We start from the raw sequence: 10,606 nt of genomic DNA, 5'->3' as shown, positions 1-10,606 counted from the left end.
AATCAAAGGCAGCAGCCAATAAATGCAAGCAAGACCCATCCCCACCCATCCAGCCAATGTAGAATATCAAAAACTTGAATTTACAAATTAACAGATGAACTCAATTTCAAATCACATCTCTTTTTTTGACTTCATGGACTCCATATAAGTGTCTTCTTGCATATTTAAATATAATGAAAACCTGCTCCAATTCACAGGTTCTCTTTCAAATTTCCCTCTCTATTGTGCCTTGAGCTCTCTGTGACTGGTAGTATACTCAGTAGCACCTGAAGTGTTTGTCAGGTTCAGAAATAGAAGAAACTAATTCTACTAGTTGAGCTTGGCATTATGAATCTGAGTTACATGATAAATTTGGTTATACTGCTATTTGCATTATGAAACATGGAGGTAAATAACAATTGAGAGCTCAAATTTATTTTGGGATTATTTGGCTTGGCGTGTAGTTGATGACCAGTGGGTGCATTGTCCAGTGGAATGGATGGTTGTCAATCAATTTTCAGCACCAGCATTCCCAGCAACACTTTTATCAGCTAATAATCCAGTTAATATGGAAAGCCAAGCAATGTAGTGACAACCAGTTCAAATGATACTTCTTGCAGGCTCACCTACACCACAGCCATATATATCTAATGGGCCTGGATTGGCTTACATACTTGAATGCTTGAATAGACTTGAATGCTTGAATATAAAGCCCCAGTTCACAAGTTCTGCCTTACAGGTTTGCAATGATGAGGCATCATGACATGATGTTCAGCCCATCTCACATGATCTGTATCTACTGAGAGGCACAGGAGCTATGAGTCATGAGCACATTTTGGTAACAGGAACTCATGGATGATTTACCAAGTTGTTAACAATCAATGCCAATCAACATCAAAAACCAACAAATGAAGTCAAATGTTCATACATGTAGTACACATTGGTACACAATGAAAGACAAGAGCAGGTGATCTAAGAATTGAGAAGAATAATAATAAGCTTGGGGTCTTTGTTTCACGCTTTCTTTCAGCCGGGAAAGAGGACATTGTGATTGAGGACTGGAAGTTGTGTGCAAGAGACAAGAATGGGCATAATAAGTATGAACTGAATTGGTTTCGTTAGAGTACATTTGGGATGTGATATGAGGATGGTTTGGGATGAATTTGTGAGTTCTTAATTTGGGACGAGAGTTCTTGGAATGACTAAAAAACAACGACGACAACAACAACAAAGGAATAGATAGTCCGAGGCAGGGAAAGGGGATCAGAGGAAGATCCTCCCGGTGCCTCTGCAGCTAGGACAGACCTCCTGGCCGCCGCCGCCCAGGAATACGTTGAAGAGCGTGAGTTCTTCGAGTTTCTGGCCGGATCCGTTACAGTTGAGGCATAGCCGGCCGCCGATGCGCGGGTCGCCCGGTCGGACGACGAGCGGAGGTGGGTTGACCGCCATTTGAGTGGGCGGCAATGGGCGCTGGGGGGTCCATGGGGACGAGCTGGTGATAGGCGAGAGCCGGACGACTTGCCAAGGCTTGCCATACTTCAACCAACACTATACAGAAGATCAGATTGATCAGTGTATATCTCCTTACGTAAGCAGTTTGAGAAAAAAAAAGGGGGGAAGGGCCTCGCTCAACTTTGCGACACGGTCTGTAGGGGTCGAATCCTTTGTATCCGGTATTACAGCATTTTGCACAGAAGTAGGCTGTGCCATTCACGTAAGGATACACCAATATCCTGTCCTCATACAACAGGGGCCTTCCCGGGGTCGGCACGGTTGTTGGTTCACTGAGGCCGGGGAAAGGGGTGGGGTTTGAAGGGCTCGAGACGGCGGGTGCTTGGACAGTACTGGAATGGTGGTATGACGATGGAGGTGGTTGGATTGGTGGCTGGTGATGGTCGGGCTGGGGTTGAGAATATGGATGATGATGGTTCTGCTGGAGTTCAGTCGGCCGGGGTGTACTGTGGATGGATGATGATGATTGGCTGGGGCCATAAGGATATCGGGGCCCGACTTCGAGGACGCAGGCGTCGTTTTCGGGTGCGGGTGTATAGGCCGGCTGGAGATGAAACACGGGTGGTGAGACGGGTGTTTCGGCGGGGTGAGTGAGCCAGGCTGCTTACCGGTGGTTCGTCTGCTTCCGGGATGGCGGCTGCTGGGTGTTGGTGGGGTGCTGGCTGCTGTTGGGGTCGCTGGTGATGATGGGATAGACGGGGCGGGAGTGGGGGTGGTGCGCTTGCTGACATGCTGGTTGGCTCTGACCTTTGGCTGTGGGCGCTGGCACTGGCCGTGCTGGGTGGGGGAGGGGCTGGGTTCGGGGGCGGAGTGCTCCCGGCGTGTTCCCAGCCCGGGGCTGCCTCATGCTGCGGACTTGTTCGGGGCCTCCGGGCTCGGGATCATCCCACCCTCGGGGGTTCGGTGAGTCCGCCGAGCTGACGGTTGCGGCGACCTCAGGCCATGGCAGAGCTGGATGGGCAGCGACCGAAGGGAAATATCGAGACTCGCGAAGGGTTGGTCAGACTAGGGCATGGGGGAGTGCTCAAAATTTAGATCGGATACTTTTGGATGCCGCCCTGATGAAAGACCTAACTCAACTAAGTCCCTCCCAGAGGGAGGCCTCTGGGAGGGACTTATGCCTTACAGGTGATTTTGGCCTGAGAGTTATGCCCCAAATCCTTGCCTTTTTGTGCTAAGGTCCCTGTACGGTGGTGTGTTTTTGTGATCACCCCGTACATTTTCACTAAGACTCATCAGAAGCATGGCTATCTTCAGCCACCCTCTGCTGTATTTTTCTCCTGGCCAAACTTGAGATACAGGGGATGTAAACACAAGAAAACTTGTCCTGGCTAGAACAGATGATTGATCACTGTTTTTCGAACTGGCTCCCTCGGGATTTGGAGTGAATGGCCAAAAATGCATGTTCCCACACGCATCCTGCAGCTTTATGACATTCTCAGATCTGTCAGAGCAGTGAGTCCCAGATACCTGTCATTTTTTTTCCTTGAGGCAAGTGTATGGATTTCCACTAAAAATGCTGTTTTAACAGTCTCCGGGTTGGCTTTTGCCATCCACCATCTTTGATGGATCATTGTGAGTGAGGCAGGAGGACTCATGATGATATTGATGCATCAAAAATTAGACAAGATGTTGATATTTCATTTGATCCAAAAACATTGTTGGGATCCTTGTAGGTGAAGGAGCTATGGGAACATTTGTCAAAATCAGCGTTTTTGGCCTTTGCTCTCAGTCCTAAATCACCAATACCGCATAAGTCCCTCCGGTGGAGGCGCTTTGCGCCCCCACCTTCGGACTTATTTAAGTTTGATGAAAGACGAGCGTGCACAGCCTCTCCATCGAACGCATGGGGTGCGGGATCAGCCAGGTGGAGTGCATTTGAGGTAATGACTTGTACCCGACAGCTGCTTGCAATGCAGGTAAATAATACCTGCTGACATCTCTAATCAGAGGGTCTGGATCAGGTGAACGTCTTTGAGACTTTTAAATCAGTTAAAATTTCAGACGTTTCAGACTTCTTATTAGATTGAGGACATGATGGGTGAAAGAGGAGCTTGGGTCTTTTGACTATCTTGATCATATACTGAGGGTGGTCAACAAGAGAGATTGCTCTGATTTGATGCTTGAAGTAAAATGACATCAGGATATTATAAAAACTATACAACCATGTCACACTTATGTCAGGTAGATATAGGGTGTTCAACATTGAGTTTTGAATATCACCAAGATTCATATGAGTTTTGGGAGGTGTTTGAAATTATGGTGTTCAAAGTTGGTTTGCATAATTTTATGCATGCAGAAATCATAGAATCATAAAAATATTTTGGTGAGGAAATTTTGTATTACATAATCAGACAGTCATATCCCCTGCAAAAAAGATTTTATGATTTATGTGTGCATAAAATTATGCCAACCAACTCTGAACACCATAAGAGCATCCACCACCGTTGAGGTAAATCTTTAGGTAGCCAGTGAGTCCCGCAAGGCTTGGTAGCTTTCCTAAAGAAATATTCCACCCTTGCCAGCCGGTATTGGCTTGATAGCTAACACATATTTACATACTGAGCCGCCACCACCCTTGTCTGCATCTGCACCCCTTGGTAACATAACACTTCCCTCAACAATGGATCCCGACACCCACCTTTTTCATTACCTCTGGGACCTTGAGGAGGAAGAATGCATTCTTTGCCTCCTAGCACTCCGAGCATCCCAATCTGTACCCAGAAATACCAGCCCCAAACCCAGGGAGATTGTTCTCCGCAATTGCATTGCAGGCCACAACCATTTGATGGCGGATTACTTTGTCAAGAATCCAGTTTGGAACAATCATACCTTCAAGCGGCGTTTCCGGATGAATCTTCAGCAGCATGATTGATTCTGGGTTGGCAAAGCAGTGAGTAATTTTTATGTTGTGTCCTCTGTTTGAAAAACCTTGGCTGAACTTATTCATTGTTTCTTAGGACTGCTGTGGCCAGATAGGCCTCTCAACCCATCAGAAGATGACAGCTGCACTGCAACAACTGGCTTATGGGACGTGCGCGGATAGTCTTGACGAGTACGTGCAAATTGGAGAAACAATGTTGCTCCAAACTCTCAAGCACTTCATCAAACACATAATCTATCTCTATGCCTCCAAATATTTGCGACCTCCAAACCGCAAATAAATGAAGATAATCCTGAGCAAGAACAAAGCCCAAGGCTTTCCAGGTTGTATTGGCAGTATTGATGGCATGCACTGGGCATGGAAGAACTGCCCGTTGGGTTTTGCAGGCCAGTACAAAGGGAAGGAGAGGAAGCCAACAATGGTGTTGGAAGCAGTGGCAAGCCAAAATCTTCAAATCTGGCACGCATTCTTTGGTACTCCTGGGGCTCTTAACAATATCAAAGTCCTTCATTGGAGTCACTTGTTTGATGGTTTACCAGCCGGTGCATCAGAATCGATCAACTACACAATCAATGGCCACAATTATCACAACGGGTACTATCTATGTGACTAGATCTGCCAGCTCTGTTTATGAAGCTTAGGGCAAAAAACCCGTTAAAATAAGGGTTTTGGGCCCTAGCACTATAACTGTGCTGATGTAAACACTGGTAATTTAAATTACCAAGCTTGTTACGTGGCAAATATAACCACTACAAGGGTTTTAACACTCTGTAACAGAGGAGGAATTAATTATGTAATTAATAATATGTAATTATTAATTACAGGGAATTAATTTGGCGTAAAAGTAGGTGGTAAGCGCTTAAACTGATTGGCTGCTTGATAGAGGCGGTGGTCTTACGGCAACTACTTATAAGGATAAAGCTTTTAAATATGCTAATAAGGGATTTTTGATGATTTAAACACCAGGAAAAAAGAATGATCACTTGCCAACAAGTGACATAGCAAAGTACAAAGGGGCCTTTGTACTTTTTGATGTCACTTGCAGACAAGTGATCATTGTTTTTTCCTGGTGAAAGGGTTTAAGCCAGTGGATTTTACGTGCTGGGGATGGTTTATAAGGAAAATTGGCTACAAATATAGCAGAGGAGAATATTCACGGCAAACTTACAGTTTATGGGCGGTGAATGGTCTGGGGGATCTTTTCCTGAGGGCCAAATAGGCCTCTATTTATAGAGGGGACTTCAGTGGGCGTAAACACTGAGTCCTTTTCTCCCTATGGGAGTATCCAGGGGTGTAGCTGTGAAAAGGGCTTGGCTGTGGGTAATTTAATTGTATTGTAATAGACTAATTTCCCTGACTCTGTCACATGACATATTTATAACCAATTGTCATGTGAAAGAGCTTCAGTAGAAGTCTAAATAATACTTTCACGGGGTATTTTTACACAAGTAATATTACTCATTAATGTACAACAGTTTAATTTTATGTACATTGTTTGTTTTACTAAATTTATGTATGTAATACTATTTTTTGGGCGCTTTCTGGGGCCAATTCTTATTTATACAATTAGTACATGAAGGAATAGGAATAAGGGGGTACTTTAAGTGGGCGACCCCCCTTAATTTATGATTAGGAATCTGATTCTGCAATAATAATTTAATAATTATTATTATTCACTAAGTTATTGCAGACTTTTGGATACTTTGATGTATCTCTAAGGCTGACAAGATCTACCCGCCTTGGTCAACACTAGTCTCATCAATCAAGAACCCGCAGGATGGCACATCCAAGCACTTCGCCAAGCTACAGAAATCCACCCAAAAAGATATTGAGCAAACATTTGGCGTACTGCAGGCGTGTTGGCATGTCCTCACTCATGGTTGCCGAATATGGCAGAAGCACAAAGTGATGGAGTTGATGATCTGCTGTATCATTCTCCATAATATGATTGTCAAAGAAGGATCACCGCTGGATCCCTTCCTAGACAAAACCAACACTGAAATCATTGAGAATCATTGTGATCCTACCTTAGCACATACCTGGGCAACTTATCTCCAGAACAACCGGGACCTACATCACAACCCTGAAATAAATGCCCAGTTGCGCAAGGACCTCAAGATCTATAACTGGTTGCTCCGAGGTGATGAGATGGATTAATTAGCTCTCATTTATTTTTATTGTTATCTCATGACTCCCATAGTTTCATTTTTATCTCATTCAATTTTATTGTGTAGTAGTTATTGCTTGCACCAAAATAAATTGAATTGTTGCAAGCAAAAACAAGAGAGAGATGAATCAAATCAACAAGAGAGGAGAGAGCGAGCTTGATTGATTGATTGATCACAAGTTAGATGAAAGAGAGGAGAGAGCGAGCTTGATTGATTGATTGATCACAAGTTAGATGAAAGAGAGGAGAGAGAGAGATCTATTGATCACGTGATAGATACAAGAGGGATTGTTCTTGAACCATCAAGCGACTCTATGAAGCATGAGATCACCATTTGCTTTTTATTCCTTCCTTCATAATCATCAGGAATTCTTTTGTATTGTTGTTGTCAATGTCCTTGTCTTTGCGGAGCAGCTTGAAGTTGTTCATCTGGGTCTCACTTTGACGGTACTCCTTCTCTATAGACACCTTCTCTTTTTCCAATTCTAGCTTCAGTTCTTCTATTTTCAACTTCTCTTTTTCTATGTTATTCTTTGCAATGAGTATTTTGTTGCCCTTTTGAAAGGCACCAAGGCGTTCTTGGGCAATCTTGGCGAGATTGTTGGCTTGCGCAATTGCTTCATCCTGTTTATAACCTTCAATCCGACGTCTCTTGGCTGCTTTCCCACCAATGGGACAATCAATCAAAGCGGCCAATCAGGTGCTAGGAGTGATGCCCGTTGTTGAAGCATCAGTGGGGTCATTTGAGTTGGGCAACTGGTTTGGGTGCAGTGGTGTGGATGGCTGTTTGACTCAACTGTCAGCTCGCCATTTAGGAGCAAATCAGAGCTTGTGCCAAGCCAAGAGGGAATTGAAGACCACTCCTTTGTTCTGGTCTTGATAGTTTCACAGTGATTCTTGCATCCAATTGTCTGGGCTTGACCCACTCGGAGGATTACGCTTGACCATATTGTAAATAGACAAAAACTTGAGTGTAGCTGTATTCATTGCAGTCCATCTGGCACAGTAGCATTAGCAAATGCCATGATGACAAGACTTACTCAAGATGGCTTACCTAGTTTTAATTTGAGTATGATCCCAATAGTGTGCCTTGGAGTGAGTGTTGAAGTGAGACTCAAGCTTGCAAAAGAATGTCTTGCCTGACTGGTTTGTGGCGAATTTGGGTTGTTTGCTTGTGTAGATCCAGGATATTGCAAGCTGATCTTCCTCACAAGGAAGCCAGTTTGATCAACACTTTTTCTTTGGCTGAGATAAATTGACAGGAGTTGGTTCTGGTGTGTCTTCTGGGGGGGGGGGGGGGGGAGAGTTGGCCATTGGGTGTTTGTAGGAGTTGTGAAAATTTTAGCGAGGGCAGTCAGCAGGCTCACTAGAATGGTCTTACAGAGGCTCTGTAGCCGTTGGTTAAAGATTTACCAAACAACTATTTAGCTAAAGAGCCCTAAAGAGGGCACAGGGGTAGAAAATTGCTTACATACTTGGTAAATATGCCTTACCAAGCGGGTTTACAGAGATGGTGGTGGATGCTCTAAATGAAGAGAACCCTCAACTTTCACCCCATCAGAACTTCGGACATGTAGTTCTTATGATTTTATGTAGAAAGCAGTTTGAAAATCAATTTTGAACACCATAATACAACTGAGAAACTACACACCTCAGCTAGTACACATGAATCATCACAATTGAGAAACTACACATCTCAAACACGACAATATTTTGCTAGATCTACATGCCTAGTGGAGCACTTCCCATGCAATCTGGGACCCCAGCAGATGTTGGTTTAGACCCAAAAAGTCTAGATTTTTGCAGGGAAATCTAGCCTTTTGGGCTCTAGATCACTCCTGGGAGGCCCGCAGATCTCAACAGGAAGTCATCTGGTCTGAGTAGAATTGAGAGCTACAAGTCTTGATTGATGTAAATTTTTAGGTATTTAACTAGTTATCAAAATAAATTTGAGGCTGAGAGAGGCTGAAAATCTACCAGTATCTACACTTACAAGTACACTGATTCAATTCGATACATGATCCAAGGCCGCATTCATGATTTTCAATGTGAACAGGACGTGTCTGAGTGCACTCGTCCACGCCTCATCAGAGGAGAAGGACAGCTTGATCGACGCCTCGCCGATCTTGTCCTTGTGAACACTACTCGATGTGTAAAGAGAGGGTGTGAAAGTGAGTTTCCAAATCTGAGCAAGAAAGGATGAAGAAAACCAAAACCTGACCGAAACGGAATCTTGGTCTGAGGGCTTCGCTTGACCACCTGCTCCGATACCTGTCTCAAGCACTCCAGAAAGTCGACCATGGCGCTATCGAATCGGCGATTGTGTAACATTCGAGCCAATGCGAAATCATCTGATCCGAACCTACCGATATGCACCGCCCAGTCGATTGAGTGCATACCCTTCCCTTGAGTGCGAGTTCTCTCTGAGTGGGAGTAGATAGACATACAGTTCTAGACAGGATTTGTCACCCTTGGTGCGTTCGATGCGGGAGAAGGAGCCCATGGGGATCAAGCGGTATCTGCAATGATGATAGCCCAACAGATGATGTGTGAATGAATTGCTTCTAGTCGAGTGAGGCCGATGAGCAGATTGGTGATTGCTGCTAACCCATCAAGGGTGAACTTGAGCCGTTTGCATAAGGTCTGGAGCAGTAGAGCCGTATGGCCCCAGGCTGCATTGATCTCGACCCATTCCACCTACTCTCTCTCAGCGTTTCAGCCCGGACTCTGATGGCAAGTTGGACTGCTAGAATTGACTGCTTTACTTACTGGAACATCGGTCAGCCTGCCTAGTCGCAAGCCATTGATGGTCCCGACGCCCGTTTCACATCCGATGCAAAATGCATCCTCTATGGCAAGACCAACGGAAACATTCAGGGCGCGTGGGGGGTAGTGATCTGAGATGTTAAGCAGGGCGACTGACTGTATACGTTGGTGGCTCTCAGTTTTGCTAGCTCGTTTTGATCGTTGCGGTATCTGGTGGTGAGCGAGTCTAGCTGGGACTGGATATCTTCGTATTCGAGTAAGTACTGGTTGTAATCATCCCAGAACCTGTGTGATCCAAGAGTGAGTAAGGATGAGGGTTTTTTTTTCCCTCAAGGGATGAGCACTCAACTCCTCTTCCTCATTGTCTTGTTTGGATTCCAGCCGTTCGATCTCTCTTAGTTCGGCCTCGACCTTCTCGCATTCAGTCTCTGTCTCTCTCAGCTTTTCAATCGCCACAGACTCCCTGATTTTGAGCTTTTGAGGGTGGTGGAATGATCAAACCCGGTGAAATTAAGGCGATGATATATGTAGCAGGCAGGCTGACCTCTTCGATGTCCTGCTTGATTTTCTTGCAGCTCTCGTAGGACCCCTCAGCTGCCGCGCTCTTCTCCCGATTGAGCTCTCGCTCGAAGATCGCATATCGGTCTCTGTTCGATTTGGCCGACTGGAGTTGGTTGTGCATCCACTCGAGCAGCTTGTCGGTGCATTCGGTACACAGCGGATGTTTGAATTTTGGGGGGTTGCCGGAGAGCAGTTCGGCGAGTTTGAAGACGCGGTCGGTGGTTTTGGGGCACGGGTGGCCGTGGGATTGAGGGGGTTCGTGTCTGAGGTCGGGCTGAGCGCGTGCAGCGCCGAGCGTGCTCTCGGAGAGGACGACAAAGCTTTCGGCGGGCCCCGGATGGGTGCACTGGTCCCTGCTGGGGGGTGGGGTTGGCAGTCTGTTCGCTCGGGTATGGGGCTGGTTTCGGGCGCGCTGGGGAGTGGGCTGGGGAGTGCCGCCCCTGTCGGAGAGTGCTGGTGGGTGGATGATGATGGTGGTGAGTATGTGTGTATGATGGTGAGGTGGGTTGAGTGTGCTGCTTACAGGCGATGAGGTCGTAGGCCGAGGGCGCCAGCTCGTCGTCGATTCGCAGCGGCTGCTTGCATCGCTGGCAGTGCCCATCCTCGCCAATATTCCCAAACATCGTCGGCTTCAGGAGTATGCCGAACTTCAGTCCCTTCCTTCCGAGGAGGCGCCGGAGGAGGAGCGTCCCCGAAGAGACGCGGGGTCCCCCCGACCCCCGATCGGGAGGCTTAGC

The 10,606-nt window shown here is 46.2% G+C and overlaps 2 protein-coding genes across 2 annotated transcripts; both read right to left on the bottom strand.

Moving 5' to 3' along the window:
- Positions 1–1,242: 1,242 nt before the first annotated feature.
- PtA15_2A17 (uncharacterized protein) lies at positions 1,243–2,222 on the bottom strand (the record flags this gene model as incomplete). Its single annotated transcript, XM_053166173.1, has 3 exons — positions 1,243–1,527; positions 1,613–2,035; positions 2,100–2,222. The coding sequence occupies 3 exons, from the start codon at positions 2,220–2,222 to the stop codon at positions 1,243–1,245; spliced, it is 831 nt and encodes a 276-aa protein (XP_053017261.1).
- A 6,325-nt stretch (positions 2,223–8,547) lies between these two features.
- On the bottom strand, positions 8,548–10,492 carry PtA15_2A16 (uncharacterized protein; the record flags this gene model as incomplete). Its single annotated transcript, XM_053166162.1, has 9 exons — positions 8,548–8,683; positions 8,764–8,904; positions 8,990–9,061; positions 9,151–9,239; positions 9,312–9,391; positions 9,466–9,593; positions 9,658–9,782; positions 9,853–10,322; positions 10,393–10,492. The coding sequence occupies 9 exons, from the start codon at positions 10,490–10,492 to the stop codon at positions 8,548–8,550; spliced, it is 1,341 nt and encodes a 446-aa protein (XP_053017260.1).
- Positions 10,493–10,606: the final 114 nt, after the last annotated feature.

This window comes from Puccinia triticina, chromosome 2A (assembly GCF_026914185.1).
Source record: "Puccinia triticina chromosome 2A, complete sequence".
In the NCBI taxonomy this organism is placed as follows: Eukaryota; Fungi; Basidiomycota; class Pucciniomycetes; order Pucciniales; family Pucciniaceae; genus Puccinia; species Puccinia triticina.
Note: the sequence above shows the minus strand (reverse complement) of the source record. Positions and strands in the feature narration are given on the sequence as shown.